Source organism: Chrysochloris asiatica, unplaced genomic scaffold (assembly GCF_000296735.1).
Source record: "Chrysochloris asiatica unplaced genomic scaffold, ChrAsi1.0 scaffold00100, whole genome shotgun sequence".
In the NCBI taxonomy this organism is placed as follows: Eukaryota; Metazoa; Chordata; class Mammalia; order Afrosoricida; family Chrysochloridae; genus Chrysochloris; species Chrysochloris asiatica.
Genome location: NW_006408618.1, coordinates 4,856,481 through 4,873,039, shown reverse-complemented (window position 1 = coordinate 4,873,039; position 16,559 = coordinate 4,856,481). Strand labels below are relative to the sequence as shown.

The following is a 16,559-nucleotide window of genomic DNA, read 5'->3' as shown; positions in this document are numbered from 1 at the left end:
GGTTGGCCCAGGATCGGACATTGTTTCATTCTGCTGTGCATGGGGTCGCTATGAGTCAGTTCCGACTCGATGGTACCTGACAACAACAACAACAAATATGTCATCTGGTTTCTTAACTGCTGCTTCCATGAGCATTGATTATGGCTCCAAGCAAAATGAAGTCTTTGACAACTTCACTCTTTTCTACATTTATCATAATGTTATTTACTGGTCCAGTTGTGTGAATTTTTGTTTTCTTAACACTGAGGTGCAATCCATACTAAAGACCATAGTCTTTCATCTGTAAGTAAGTAAGAAAGACTGTAGTCTTTCATCTCCTTCACTTCCAGCAAACAAAGTTTTATCAACTGCATATTACAGATCATTAATGAGACTTCTTCCAATCCTGATGCCACATTTTTCTTCATATAATCCAGCTTCTCATATTATGTACTCAGCATATGGTGAAAGAATATATAACCTTTCCTGATTTTAAACCATTCAGTATCCCTTTGTTCTGTTCGAACAACTGCATCTTGGTCTATGCACAGGTTCCTTATGAGCACAATTAAGTGTTCTGGAATACTCATTCTTTGCAATGTTATCTATAGTTTGTTAAAATCCACAAATTCTAATGTATTTGCATGCTCAATAAGGTACAACTTAACATCTTTCTAAGGAGCTCTGATAGCGTAGTGGTTATGAATTGGGCTACTAACCTCAGGGTCAGCAGTTCAAAACTACCAGCTGTTCTGTGGGAGAAATATGAAGCTTTCTGCTCCCATAAAGATTTACAGCCTCGGAAACCTATGAGTTGGAACCAACTCCACAGCACATTAACAACAACAGCAACATCTTTCTGGTGTTCTCTGATTTTAGTCAATATTCATCTGATGTCAGCAATGATAACCCTGGTTCCACATCCTCTTCTGAATTCGATTAGAATTTCTGGCAGCTGTCAATGTACTGCTGCAACCATTTTTTAATCGCCTTCAACAAAATTTTACTTGCATGTGATATTAATGATATTGTTTCATGACTTCCACATTGCATTGGGCCACCTTTCTTTGGAATGGGCACAAATATGGAACTCTTCTAATTGGTAGGCCAGGTAGCTGTTTTCCAAGTTTCTTGGCGTTGATGAGTGCGCGCCTCCAGTGATGTATCAGTTTGTGGAGAAATTTCCATTTTATTCTGTCAATTCCTGGAGCCATGATTTACGCCAATGCCTTCATGGCTGCTTGGACATCTTTGTTTTCTTCAGATGATAGATACACACTAGTCAATGTTTTATCTGTTATGCACAAGGTTGCCATGAGTCAGAGCAGAGTCCACAACAAATAACAACAACAATGTGGTTGAAATACATTCAAGGTGTTGCATGTATCAATAGTTCACTCTTTAGTACTACTGAGTAGTATAGTTCAAGTACCATCACTCCTTGATCACATTCTACTTTTTGAAATGGTCGCACATTGACCAACTCTTTTTGGTACAGTGACTCTGGACTGTATCACTTCCATCTTCTTTCGATGTTTTATGCATCATTCAATGTTTTGTTCATAGAATTCTTCAGTATTACAACCTGGGGCTTGATGTTTTTCTTCAGTTCATGCAGCTTGAGAAATGCTTAGCATGTTCTTCTCTTTGGTTTTCTAACTCCAGATCTTTGCACATTTCATTATATTTACTTTGTATTCTTGAGCTATCCTTTGAAATTTTCAATTCAACTTTTATGTCATCATTTCTTCTGGTCTCTTTAGCTTCTCTATGCTGAAGAACAAGTTTCAGAGTCTCCTCTGACATCCATTTTGGTCTTTTCTTTCTTTTCTGTCTTTCTAATAGGCTTTTGATTTCTTTGGGTATGATGTTCTTGATGTGATCCTACAACTCTTCAGGTCTTTGGTCATTATTAGAGTCTAATGCAACAAATCTGTTCTTGAGATGGTAGCTGAGTTCAGGTGGGTGGATATATTCAAGGTCATATTTGGGCTCTCGTAAGTTTACAAATGAGCAATTGATGGTCTGTTGTACAGTCTGTGCCTGGCCTTGTGTTGGCTGATGATAATAAACTTCTCCATCATCTCTTCACACAGGAGTAGCCAATTTTATTCTTGTGTATTCCATCTCTTGAGGTCCGTGGGTATAGCTGCTGTTTATGTTGTTGAACAGAGGTATTTGCAATGAATAAGTCGTTGGTGTTGTATAATTCTATTATGTGCTCTACAGCATCTTTTCTATCACCATGACCGTATTTTCCATCTACTGATCCATTTTGTTTCCAATGTTCACATTCTAATCACCAGTAATTATCAGTGCATCTTGATGACATGTGTGAACAACTTCACCCTGAAGAAGTTAGTAGAATTCTGAAATTTCATCATCACTGACTTTAGTGGTTGGTGTATAAATTTGAATAGTAGTATTAACTAGTCTTCCTTGTAGGTGCATGGATATTATCCTATCACACACAGTACTGTACTTCAAGATAGATCTTAAAATGTTCTCTTTTTTTATGATGAATGTGATGCCATTCCTCTTCAATATGGCAATCTTGGTATAGTAAACCATGGTTGTCAAATTCAAAATGACCAATACCAGTCCATTTCAACTCACTAATGCTTAGGATGGAGTCCTGATATGGCACTGCATGATAAGCAGTTGGCCACGAGGTCAGTTTGAACTGCAAGGTTGGTGGTTTGAGCTCACCAGCCACTCCCTGGAAACCCTATACAGGGTCACTATGAGTCAGAACCAACTCGACGGCACTTAACAATGCCTAGGATACATTCCATTTCATTGTTGACAACTTCCAATTTTCCTAAATTCATGCTTTGGTCAACTCTAATTTGAGAAGGCAGCTCTTCCCCAGTTGTATTTTAAGTGCTTTCCAACTTGAGGGATTCATCTTTCAGCACTGTATCAAATAACGTTCTGCTGTTATTCATAAGGTTTTCAATGACTAACCACTCAGAAGTATTCTGTGTCTCCCTCTTCCTAGTCTGTCTTAGTCTAGAAGCTCTGCTAAAACCTGTCCACCATGAGTGAGCCTGCTGGGATTTAAAATACCCATGGCAGAGCTCCCAGCATCAAAGCAACACACATGCCACCACAGATGAGTGATGGTACAAGTAGTTATTGTTGTAGCTGTTAAGTGTGGTCAAGATGGTTCTGACTCATAGTGACTTTGTATAGAGTTCCCAAGGAGTGATTGGTGAGTTTAAACCACAAACTTTGTGGTTAGCAGTTCAGTGCTTATCCTACAGTGTCACACCAGGACTCACGCGGTACAAACACTAGGAACATGTAAAACCAAGCGCTTTCAAAGCAGAAAAAAAAATTTCTGTTTAAAAATATTGATCATTCAAATCCACTGACATTTATTTAGGAATCTTTTATTTCAGAAAAGCTAAAGAAAAAATGGTTAGAGAATGGCATATTTTTAAAAGGGCAATGAAGGCTAAAATCTTATATGGTCTACTTCATCAAAACAGACTAAAAAACAAAATTCCCAGTCTACTCAAAAATAGCTCTAAAGACCTCAGCCTGTTTGTTGAGTTCAGTCACCAATTTCTCCAGATCCAAACCTGGGAAACAATTAATAGAAAGGTAAATGGATTAATCAATTAATTTAACTCTTGTTATTGTTAAGTCAGATCTGATTCACAGTGACCCTGTATAGGGTGGTCTCCGAGGAGCAGCTGAAATGAAAAAGAAACAATCTCTCTGCTAGCTTTTGCAAATAAACCAAACCACTTTGAAATGCCAATAATAGCCAGCTCTAACTGAAGAATGCATTTAGATTATGCTTTAAATTGTAATTATCTAAAACAGATGGGCCTGTTGCCTTTTACATTACTTGAAGTGTTTGCCAGGTGATATTCAAGAACAGTTCCAAGGATTACTATTTGAGGAGTACCACATATGGTGGCCACCCATGGCCTAATGTAATGATGGGAAAAAAAAAAAAAATTGCATTTTCACATAGAACATGTCTTTCTTTTTCCTTGTATTGGTTAATGTCTAAACATTTCTTTTCCCACCTACTCAAATTCACAATCTCAAGGTCACTTTCAATGACTTTCTGAGCAAGAGTGGCTACGTTTTCACTACTACTTACCTTAGCTCAGGGCCTCATTTCTCCTCCTCTCGACACTGGTGTTGAGCTTTACTCATCTGGTCCATGTCCTTGCCTGTGGATGTCTCCACAGTTCTCATGGAGACACATTAGGGATAAAACTATATCTCTGACCATGCTACTCTCCTGCTAAGCAATTTCTACTGCCCTACAAGGTAGAATCTAAACTCCTCAGTGCAGCCCTGAAGATCTTTCTTGATCTGGATCCAAACTCATCTTTTCTTCTTTTCTATACATGAAACTCTTGCCAAGTGAAACCCTTTTCTAATTACTAACCCACTTCTATGCTTTTTTCCTGTGCAGTTCTCCCTTTTCTACCATCTCTCCGTCTCTTCCTTCTCTCTGTCCTCTCCTTCCCATTTCCATATCTTCAAATCTCATCTAGCCTTGGTCACAGCTCAAATCATCCCTTTTCCAGCGTCACCTCACTTCCCACATGTACTAAGGCCCCTTTCCTTTTATTTATGTCTAGACATTATCTCCCCATTTCAATATCAGCTTCTAGAGGAGAGAGACGGAGTCAAACTATTTATTTGTTGTTGTTGTTGCCTGAAGTACACTGACTTGTTATTAAGAGTCATCAAGTCAGTCTCGACCCATAGTAAGGGATTCCGAGAAGAGGCTGGTAAGTTTGAACCACTCATATTGCAGTTTAAATTGACTTGCGGTCCAGTGCTTATCCAACAGCACCACACCAGGATTCAAACAGTAAACAAACATTTGTTGATGATCATAAAAGTAGGACAGCTCTGAGGCTGTACTTTTCGCTTTCTTTCTGAAGCTTTATTTCTCAGCGATCTTCCATGAAGGTGAGGAATCTATATGCATAATGTGGATAAGGAGCCCTGGTATGCTGCTGTGGGTTAATGCGCTAGACTGCAAAGTCAGTTTGAACCACAAGGTCAGCAGTTCAAGCTCACTAGCTGCTCCTTGGTAACCCTATACAGGGTCACCGTGAGATGGAACCAACTCGACAGCACTTAACAACAACAACTGTTAATATTAAAGGAGGCATGTTTTCTTTGTGTGTGGTATCTTGTTTGTTTAAAAACAACAACAACGAAACAGTTCTAATTTGCTATACACTAAACATCAGATTTCAAATTCCTCTGTGAGGCAGGAGACCCAGGGGAAATCATTGGATCAGAAGACAGTGTAAAGTAACTCAAATCCACTGCCACTGAGTGAATTCCAACTTAAGAGTGACCGGTTAGCTGCTCCGTAGTTTCTGAGGCTGTAACCTTCATGGAAGCAGGCTGCCTCATCTTTCTCCTGTGGAGCCACTAGTGGGTTTCAACCCCAACTTTCCAGTTAGCAGCCCAATCTTAACTCACTTCACCACCAAGATAGTATATTGTTGTTATGGGCCCCCAATGTTTAGACTCATACTGACCCTAGAAAGTGTTTCCAAGGAGCAGCCAATGGGTTTTTGAACCACCGTAACCTACAGCACACCAGGACTCCACCAAGATGGCATGTTATTGTTGTTGTGAAGTGCCATTGAATTGGTTCTGACTCATAGTGATCCTGTATAGGGTTCCCAAGAAGCAGCTGGTGGGTTCGAACTATCGACCTTGTGCTTCAAGCTGACCGTGTGGTCCAGCGCTTATCCTACAGTGCCACACCAGGATGTATCTTAAATTCTAGAAACCTGGAAGTTGATCAGTCCACTCAGAGTCTCAGGAATGGCAGGATCCCTTGCCATCTCCCACTGTGACCAGGAGAAACAGGAAGATACCACTGACGAGTTACAATGATGGCTTTCTGGGACCACTCTGGAGACAGGGTAAGAAACATCCTCAAGACCACTGAGCCCTTTAAAAGGGCATGTAACAGTGTATGACAGAAGTTCCGGTAAGTGCCGCCTGCAGAGGGTAACACCACAGAGCCACGGGGGAAAAGGGCTCTACATTCTGTGCTGAACCCACAAAGGATTAACGGATCCCTTAGCTATTCAATACAGTCACTGAAACTTTAGTCCTGGGCAAAGAGGCAAATGCTACTGTTGTGAGCCACTGGAAATTATTTTTTGAGCAGGACAGAGATAATTTCAGTCCCCCAAATGTTAGAAACACAATAAACAATCAACATATTGTTTTGATCAATTAGACCTCCTAGTTAAAAGCCAGGATGTCGAAACACTATCTAAGACAGTGAGCCACCAATTTTAATGAATCTGTAGGCACTGTTCTGTGAATTCTAAATACAAAAATGTCTTTTGCCCAAAGTAAAAACCAAAGTATAACTTTGGTGGTAACAAAAATCACAGTGGCATATTACCTGTTTATACTCAGCAATGATAGCTGTAGTTTTCTTTATTTCATATTCTGCCTTCTCCAGCTGTTTTCTGAAGACTTCTTTTAGCTACAAAAAGGGAGAAAGAGAAGCATCAGGATCCAAGCAAAATCTTAAGCAAAATCTTAAAACATTTTGACAAACATATATATTCAAGTTTCCCTGATTCAGTCAATGACAATGTTAACAACTATAAGTGTATAGAATTTTTCCACTGCAGTTACATCTTGAAAATTTGAAAGAAATTAATACTTTCCAAAGATGCAGAAATCTCATTCATGCCCTATCAAGCATAAGACAGACGAACAATCCTACTATAAAACCGCATATGCCAACTACTTATCTTATTAAACGTATTATGAAGTATCCATTCAGAATCTTTATCCGTATAGTAATCTAAAAACATCAATGGGATGTTGTGTGCTAAATGTATCACTCTTGATGTTATAATATGACTAAAATCAAAAACAGTAGGCCTTTTCATTCATAGGCTGCTACTGCTGCTGCTGTTACTTCTCTTGAGGTAGGCAAAGTATGTTTTCGGGCTTGAAGTCAGATGAAGATGAAGAGAAGAGCTCTTGAGAAGGACAGGAGATTTATAGACCAAAGAAAGTGACTTAAAACCAAAACCCACTGCCATAGAGTTGGTACTGACTCATTACAAGTCTCTATAGAGATTCTGAGGCTGTAAATCTTTGTTTGATGGGAGTAAACAGCCTCATCTTTCTCATGAGGAATGACTGATGGGTTTGAATTTGACGTTGCTGACCTTGAAGTTAGCAGTCCAGTGCTTATCTAATAGTGGCACCGAGCTCCTTGTCACTGTTGTTGTTGTTAGGTGACTCACAGTGACCTTATGTACAACAGAATGAAACACTGCCCGTTTCTGTGCCATCCTCACAATTGTTGTTACATTTGAGTCCATTGCTGCTGCCGCTGTGCCAATCCTCTCGTTGGGGGTCTTTCTCTTTTTTCCTGACCCACCACTTTACCAAGCATAATATCCTTCTCCAGGGACTAGTCCCTCCTGATAATATGTCCAAAGTACTAGAGACAACGTCTGGCCATCCTGGCTTCCAGGGAACATTCTGGCTGTACATATTCTAATACATACTTGTTTGTTCTTCTGACGTCCATGGTACTTTTAATATTCTCCTTCAACAACGTAACTCAAATGCATCAATTCATCTAGGGTCTTTCTTATTCATTGTCCAACTTTCACACACATATGAAACTATTGAAAATACCATGGTGTGGGTCAGATGCACCTTAGTATTCAAACTGACATCTTTGCTGTTCAACGCTTTGAACACTTTAAAGAGGTCTTAATATAGCAGATTTGACTATTGTAATATGTCATTTGGTCTCTTGACTGCTCTTCCATGAGTGTTGATTGTGGATCCAAGCAAAATGAAGCCTTTAACAACTTCAATCTTTATTCCATTTATTGTCATATTATTTACTTTTCCAGTGGTGAGGATTTTTGTTTTCTTTACATTGAGGTACAACCCATATTGAAGGCTGTGGTCTTTGATCTTCATCAGTAGGTATTTTAAGTCCTCTTCACTTTCAGCAAGTAAGGTTGTATCATCTGCATATCGCAGGTTGTTAATGAGTCTTTCTCCAATTCTGATGCCACACTCTTGTTCATATAATCCAGCTTCTCAGATTATTTGCTCAGTGTACAGACTGAATAAGTATGGTGAAAGAATACAACCCTGGTGCATATCATTCCTGAGTTTAAATCATTCAGCGTCCCCTTGTTCTGTTCGAATTACTACCTCTTAGTCCAGGTACAGCTTCTTTATGAGCACAATCCAATATTCTGGAATACCCATTCTTCGCAATGTTATATTTATGGCCCAGTGTTATATTTATGGGCCAGCAGCTCCAGACCTCTAGGTATAGGAGAAGGTTACAGTGATGAAAAAGCTCAGATGTCATCAGATAAAAAGGAAAAAAATTAGATTCTGACAACTTTTGAACAAACATTCAAATAAACAAAAATAAACCTTGCTTAACCTTTATGTGCATAATCAGAATAAACTGAGGAATTCTACATTGCAGCATCCCAATTTATTAATAGGGTGCATTCTATTTTCTAATGCATAAGTAATTATAATTTGTAATTGAATTCCTTATCATTAGAAGGTTCCTAAAATATCTTTGTATCCGCTACACTCTAAAAGTAATTTGTAGGTTCTAATTATTATTTCAAACTTAGCTGTTGGTTTTGAAGAAAGCCTGATCTGTGTCAGCCCCTGGTTGGTGTTGACAGGACTGGAGAGCAATCGTGAGGTGGCCTGTTCTTTTTCAGAGAACATGGAAGTTTCACCTATTGGGCTGAGAGGCTCCCCCGATCACTACTCTGTACTTCTTTATCATGGTGGTATCTTCCGGCAGATTAGCTTAAAAATGTATATAAAAATTTTTGTTGTTGCTGTAAAGTGCTATCAACTCAGTTCAAATTCAGAGCAACCCTGTATGAGGTTTCTGAGGAGCGGCTGATGGGTTTGAATTGATGATTTTGCAGTTAGTAGTCCAGTGCTTATCCTGCAGCGCCACACAAGAACTATATAGACTATTGGATGCTAACCTCAAAGCTGGTTCCCAAAGGGTTCCTTTTTGTACTCCCAGGGAAGATAAGGTTTGTGTGCTCTGCCAGGAACACTGGCGCGTCTTCCAAGGCATAAGTCAGGAACAATAGGCGAGACTGAGGCAAAGGGCATGTGGCAACTTCCAGCAGAGGTCTCTGCTGGCTTTCAGCTTGATAATCCTCAAAACTACTTCAGAGAAGTCAATTATCTTGGAGCTATGACACGAAATTTGCAGATTTGTCAAAACTCTTGGATCACCATTCTAAGTTACTAAACTTAGAGAAAACTCAACACTCTTGCTAGACATCTCAGCTAAGAGAAACTATGACTCAAGGGGGAAAGGCTGTCTCCTATTCTAACACCCTTCAAAAGAAGTTGTCAAGTCTCAATGCTACTAACATTTACAGCTTCCACGTTACCCTTAGTTTAGAATCAATTGCATTTTATTTCTTGTTTATTTTATAGAAATAACCTCTCCTTATCAATATACCTGGGTAAAGAATGCCCACATAGGCCTTTTACCTGGGCAGTCTCTTCCTCTTGCTTCCTCTTCTCTTCCTCAGTCTCCACCAGTCTCTGTTTGGTCAGGAGGAGTTCTTTATTCAATACGTCTGCTTTGTCTTCTGCCTGCAAATGAGTGCACATCACAGTCATAAAGAGAGTGAAGAAAGCACAGGTATACACTCTCCAAACCCCTCCCGGTCTTCAGTTACTGTTCTAATGTTACCACAAGCTATTCTTTGCCCTCCTAGTTCACTGAGAGGGTGAATACTTTCATTGAATGCCAACTACACCAGACACTTTGCATCCATTAGCTCCAGGAGTCACAACAGTAATTATTTAATAGATAACAATGAATGTGATATTTGGAAAAATTAAGTGAACCTGACTGGGGTCACACATCAAATGTCAGCGCTGTGGTCCGAATTCAGATCTGAATGACATCAAAGCCCCTCTTCTTTCTAAACACCTCTTACACATTTTGCTTAGGTGTCACAACAACATTCACTCTGAGTCAGTGTAGCTGGATCTGAGCCTCCTACAGAAGCTTCTGATGGGTGCCTGGGGATGGATTCAGAGAGGATGAGCAGACAGGCTGAACCATGGACAAAGTTACGTGAGAAAATTCAGAGACTAGCTGAGGTAAACTGACTCACAAGGCACTCACACAAGACAGCAAGTATAGTGGTACAGATGGTCATCAGGAAACCCGAAGTAAGGACCAAGAATTCAGACCAAAAAGACTGTGTTTCTAGAATGGGAAGGGAGAGCTCAGAGCAAATAATTTGGTTTTAAGCTGAGTTGTTCTTTGTTGTTAGTGCCATCGAGTCGGTTCACACTCATAGCGACCCTGTATAGGTTTTCTGAGGCTTTACATCTTCAAGGGAGCAGAAAGCCTAATCTTTCTTCCGTGGAGTGGCTGGCAGGCTCAGACTGTGGACCCTGTGGTTCACAGTCTAGTGTTTATCATATGGAGCCATACAGAGACAAAATTAAGGATACGAGGTCTATATTCATATTTAACTTCACATGCTATAGGATAATCACTAGCTTACTAACCACAAAGTGGGCAGTTCAAAACCACCATCTGATCCATGGGAGAGATGAGACCTTCTACTCCTGTAAAGATTACAGCTTCAGAAACCCTATACAGGGTGGCTGTGAGTGGGAATTGATTTGATGGCAGTGGGTGGGTTAGGTTAATGTGTGTATATTTAACATTGTGTGTGTATTTAACATAATTAACTTCGTCTCATGTACGCTGGATGTGTTACCAGGAGAGACCAGTCCCTGGAGAAAGACATCATGCTTGATATAACAGAGAGTCAGCCAAAAAAAAAAAAAAAAAGAGAGAGAGAGACAGAAAGATCCTCAGTGAGATGGACAGACATACTTTGCTGTAATAATGGGTTCAAACACAGCAACGATTATGCAGATGGAACAGGATCCACCAGGCAATGTTTTGTTCTGCTATACATAGGGTTGATAAAAATTGGAACCAACTCAATGACACCTAAGTGCTATCAAGGAAAATATGAGTGATTTAAACAGGGGAACTTAGTCAACCTGACAAATTACATGCGTGATTGATTTGTTTTGCCCACTAGACTTTAAAATCCAGGAGGCAGGGACCAAAGCTGTTTTGCTCATCACTATAGCCCCAGCCCCAAGCAAAATTCCTGGCAGAGTGGGCCCTCTTGTAAGTATTTGGGGAGAGAATGGAAGGGGCTGTCTAAGTCACTGTAGAAGTATACTGTGTGCAGTGGATGGAGGGCTAGCATAGGGCCACAGGATGAGGTCAGCAGAGAAAGCCTCAGACATGAAAGAGAGGCAGCTTTTTGAAGAAGCTACCCCTGGCTGATGGCAGCAAACTGTGATCCAAGTTATCGTGAAAATTGGCCAGGTTGCCTTCTGTCTGTGTTTCGCCATATTCCCCACATGTCCAGATGGCCCAGCCAACAGCATGCTGGGTACTGGCAAAGAAACTGAGCTCTGGCCTCTCTGTTCTCACTGTTTTAAAGCTCCTGGTGCCCCATGGCCCAGTGATTATAGCTCTGTTAGCAGATAATTTAGAACTGTTGGATTGTTAAAGTGAAAAAGATCCTTTTAAGACCCTGAAATTTATCACAATGTATTAGACTTTATGGTGAGGGGGAACATGCCCAGCAAAAGAACATACTGGGTTTTTTAAAAAATGCAACATTTACGGCGCAAGTCCAATGTTCATAAATTTTAAGCGACTTGATGTAGACTATGAGATTCCTAGACTGCAAGTCTGACAACTGATGCTTCTTACAAAGCAGGAACGCCTCCCCAGGTCTCTAATGAGTGGTCCTACAACTGCCTATCAACTGTCACTGTGACTCAAGCCCCGCCCCCCCCAAACCGTCTTTCATCTGAACAACTTTAGTACTAATTAAGATTGTAATGAATCCTCTTCTTACAGTACCCCCAGCAGAATCCTTTAAAAATACTTATTGTGACACTGTGAAATAAAGCTGTTTTGTAAGTTTCATTTCTTGAAAAGAAATTCACCAAAAAATCTTGCTGAAAATAAACGCTAAGATGACCTATTATTTCCATTTACACTTTCTGCTAAACAGTCTTCAGTAAGTCAAAGTAAAACAACCTTACACTTTCTCTTGTTGTTATCAGATACGACATTGGCAGCAATGGCTGAGGGTCCCCTCTGAGCGGAGGCCCTCAGCTTCCCAGGAAGCTCCACCAAAGGTCTCCATTCTCTTAAAGAGTGAAATAGGAACAGTTTTTGCTCATTAAAATAGAACTAGGTCTGAAATAACTTAGTTCTCTCATTAAAAATCATCTTTAGGATCTTTGTGCTCCAATGAGGTAGAAATCATCATTAATGTTCAGTGAAAGTCTAGAAATGTAACACTGAACAGACACACACTCAAATACTATATCTGAACCCAAATTGTAAAACCTTCACTGTATTTTGATATTATGACAGAGCTGAGCATTGTCATTATTGCATCTCCTAATCACTTACTGACATCTTATAATGCCTGAGTGATACTGAAACTTCTAATTGCCACGTAAAACCTCTGGAAGAAACACACAAGGCTGTAGGCGGTTTCATCAAGACTGAATCAACAAAAGGCTCAGTTCAAATGTTAGGGGCCAGTGTCTTTCAGAAACGATTTCTGCAAGAACTGTCCAAGCCAGATGCTCAATTTAAAACAAAATAATTTGCCATCTAGTACATGTAATTTCTAGTCTGGTATGTAACTTGTTACGGTTAGAGGGAACCCAGACGCAGCCTTCAGTGGGGAAGTATTAGCTGCATCTCTTTACTTTTGCTCCTAGGGAACAGGAAAGGAAGGACAGGAAGGGAACTGAAAACAGGTAGCAAGGGACTGAAATGGTGTTGTAGCTTTTTTCATTCTGAATCCCTGAGATTTAAGGAGTCTGAGAAAAAGGGAGAGTTATCAAAACAGAAGGCTTCAGGCACAGAGAAAAATTGGAGAGCCTTTGGTGCCCAGAAAGCCAGAAGCCAGTACTAAAATGACAAGGGTAAGAAATGGCTTCTTTTTAAAAATACCTAATTAGTGTTTGTTTGCTTTTCATATTGTCTCAAATGCTTTCATGGTTGATTATAACCACCGTTTGCCAACGTTTTACTGTTTTAATAAGAGATCTGATTTTGATAAGCTGGGAGTGGAAAAGTACTGGGCAAACAGGGTGAAGGCAGGCAAATTTGCTATTTTCGCTCCCTGGCTATGCCTGTCTTTGAAGACTGGAGGAACAGGCCACCTAAACTGCAGGGGCAGCTTTTTGAAAGGCAAATATGCAGAAACTGCGAAACTGCAAGTCAAGAGGAGCCACGCATGCAATGGCAGCTTGAGGTTTTTTTTCTTTCTTTCATCTAGATAACAAGCTTCAAAAGGTGGTGGTTGGGGGCAGGTCTTATTCACTTTTTTGAAAAGAAAGAGAAGTATGAAAGTGGGAGGAAAGGAAGGAATATAGAAATCTTTGAGAACTGATCAAGAACCCCCAGTTATTTAATAATCAATGATTTCAAGAGTACCCAGAATCACAGTCATCTTGGAATGATCCAAAATAAAGGACTCCGTTTGGTGGTAAAATGATGTTTTAAATACTTTTTTTTTTTACTGATTGCTAAAAAGTTATGCTGGTATTATTAGTTGCTACTGTGTCCATTCTGAACCCTGGTGAGCCCATGTGTGCAGAGTAGAACTGCTCCTTACAGTTTTCAAGGCTGTGACCTTTCAGAAGCACATCTGGGTGGGCTTGAACCAACAACCTTCTTGGCTAGTAGGCCAGTGCTTAACTATTTGGGTCACACAGGGAAAAAAACAACAATGCATATTATGACTTAACCAAGTCATTTAAGTAATTTCAGGTCTTCCTATAAATTATAAATAAGTGAAAATACAAATTATAAAGATGAATATAAAAATTAGATTTAATATTATCATCCCAAAAGATACTTATTGGTAACATTTTGGTGTTTTTCCTCTCATTTTTTTTTTTTTCCTGTGTAGATATATCTTTCATTCCTTTACAATTGAGATGCATAAATGTTTGTGTACGTATATGCATATATTGTTGTTGAGTTATGCAGAATCACTTCCAACTCATAATGATCTGATAAAGGGTTTCCAGAGAGCAGTTTGGAAGTTTGAACTATAAAATCCTATTATGTAATTTTCTTCCTATTCTTTAAAAAAACATTTTTCTAAATAGGCATTTTACAGACGTACCATCCATCATTGACATACTCCTCTACTTGGAATTATAATATTTTTTCCTTTGCGTTTTTAAGTAGTGCTGCAGTAAATATCCTGCACATACATGTACATGACCACATCTCTGACTTTTCTTAAGAAAGCTTCTGAAATCAGAGTATTCGTATCCTAGTGTCCTCATTTATAAAAACGAATTGAAGTTAGCCCTGTTCTATGGAATCATTAAAAAGATGAAATGGGATACTGCCTATAAATGGCTAACTACAGTTTTTGGCATATGCTAAGTGCTCAGAAAATATTTACTTTTATTGCTATTACTTTAAATTTTGATACAAACTACAAAGGAGCTCTGGTAGCGTAGTGGTTACGAATCAGGCTGCTAACCTCAAGGTCGGCAGTTCGAAACTACCAGCTGTTCCACGGGAAAAAGATGAGGCTTTCTGCTCCCGTAAAGATTTGCAGCCTCAGAAACCCTGTGCAGGGTCACTCGAAATCGACTCCAAGGTACTTAAAAACAACAACAAGAACAAATGGATTTCCCAAACAATGGTATCCATTTACACCTCTCCCTAGCTTATTTTCTACATCCCCACTGAGTTGGTTTAACTTTTTTTTTCCCACTTAGCAGGTCATCTTAAGAAAACAAATAATGAACAAAAGATTCAAAATGATAGAACCAAATGTGAAACAAGATCATTTAAAAAGCTAATTTGAAACCCAGCCTTTATTATTTACTTCTGACCTATCACAAGTCTGTCATTAACGCAAAAGTATGACTGGCTGGGGGTGGGCTGGAACTCCTCTCCCATCTTTCTTCTGACTCTTTGTCATCCATTTCTTCTACCACTCCCAACAACTTCCAAGTGGGCTAGTGATTAGAAGGTTTGTGATTAGAGGGGCCCGATTTTCTTTTCTTTTTAATTATTTTAGGCTGCGTCTCAAGCAGCACAGTTTTTTGTTGTTTTAATTCCATTTAGTGCTGACTCCTCTTGGTTTTCCCCTCTTTTCCTATTAGCACCATTTTCCTTACCTCTGCTCTTCTCTTCCATCTTGCTGCTGCTGAAACTAGTTAGTTGCAAAATTAGCTGCAGTTGCAGAAAGGGAATTGTGGTAGGAGCCTTTCTAAGCCACCCTTCTATTTAAAACTTCCAAGTATATTTATATTAATAATGAATTTGTATTGTAAATAGTAACCATACATTATCGTTCTAACACAAGCAGTGAGCCCCCCGCCCACACACTTTATTTTTTTACAGACCCAACAATTTGGATCCCAAATTCTCCTGACCCTGAACCACCTTTCAGAAATACTAACTTGTTAAAAACTGGAAAATAGAAGTATGGTTTTAAAGCTGTATAAGACTCCTTCCAGTATCTCCATTTAACTCCTGGAAATGTGTGCAATGGAAAATAGGAAGTTCTATGGTTGTCTTCATTGTTGGAAAGAGCAAGCGAAGTTAATTTAAGGTCTTTCCAGCAACAGCTAATGTTTACTGAACACTGACTACTAAAAAGCTTTTCCTTCTTTCATTCTCTACATCATCACTGTTTTTATACCTGGGGACAGGTGTTATTAAGTATTACCCACTATGATTCACACTCAAGCAGCCTGGCTCTTAGCCACTAAGCTGCCTGTCTATCCAACAATACACAAATCTGAATGTACACACTTCAGAGAAAATCCTCACATATACTGTACATAAAACTTCTTACTGAAATAAAAAGGTGTTGATCAAGTTTAGAGAGGCACTGTTAGACTACTGATGTCTGATATTTGTGCATCATTATGCTGGCAGTCTATGGTTTAGGAAAAGTCCAGATGAGGAGAAGAGACACCAGAGAATTTGGAAGGATGTTAAAAAATGTATGTCGCACATGTTGCTTGGAATTGACCAAACCTTTCTCAAAGGCTTGTGATTTTTACTCTCTCCAATGAGTGCACACTGTCCTACCTACCACTCACCCACTCATCAGTCACACAACTCCCTAGTGGGACAGCTGTGAGTACAGCTTGGTCCTTAGCCCTGAGGATGTTGCCCCAGTCCTATTGCTGCCCCATGAAAGATAAGCTTACCTGGTCCAGGTCATTCCGCAGAGCGATTTTGCTGGTTACTAGTTCGTGGGCGAGGTCATCATTTTCTTGCTCCAACCTCATGCTGGCTTCCTGTAATCTCCGGTTCTCCCTCTGCAGGGAAAAAGCAACAGCCAGGGGTGGGCATTAATGCCTGGCCATATTGGCAGAAACAAATGGAGTTGGTGGGGAGAGACAAGCAACAACAACAAAGTGAACTTTTAAAGGTGTAAAAGGAGAAGGCAGAA

General features: G+C 39.7%; 1 protein-coding gene across 3 annotated transcripts in view; it reads right to left on the bottom strand.

The window, feature by feature from the left end:
• The window catches only part of RABGAP1L (RAB GTPase activating protein 1-like), a 958,953-nt gene that overhangs the window by 7,611 nt on the left and 934,783 nt on the right, over positions 1–16,559 (bottom strand). For all 3 annotated transcript variants that reach the window (XM_006867061.1, XM_006867065.1, XM_006867064.1), the window contains 3 exons: positions 16,315–16,425; positions 9,532–9,636; positions 6,398–6,481 (listed from right to left, as the gene is read on the bottom strand). In XM_006867061.1, the coding sequence (XP_006867123.1) occupies positions 6,398–6,481; positions 9,532–9,636; positions 16,315–16,425 (300 nt within the window). The remainder of the gene's footprint in view (positions 1–6,397; positions 6,482–9,531; positions 9,637–16,314; positions 16,426–16,559) is intronic.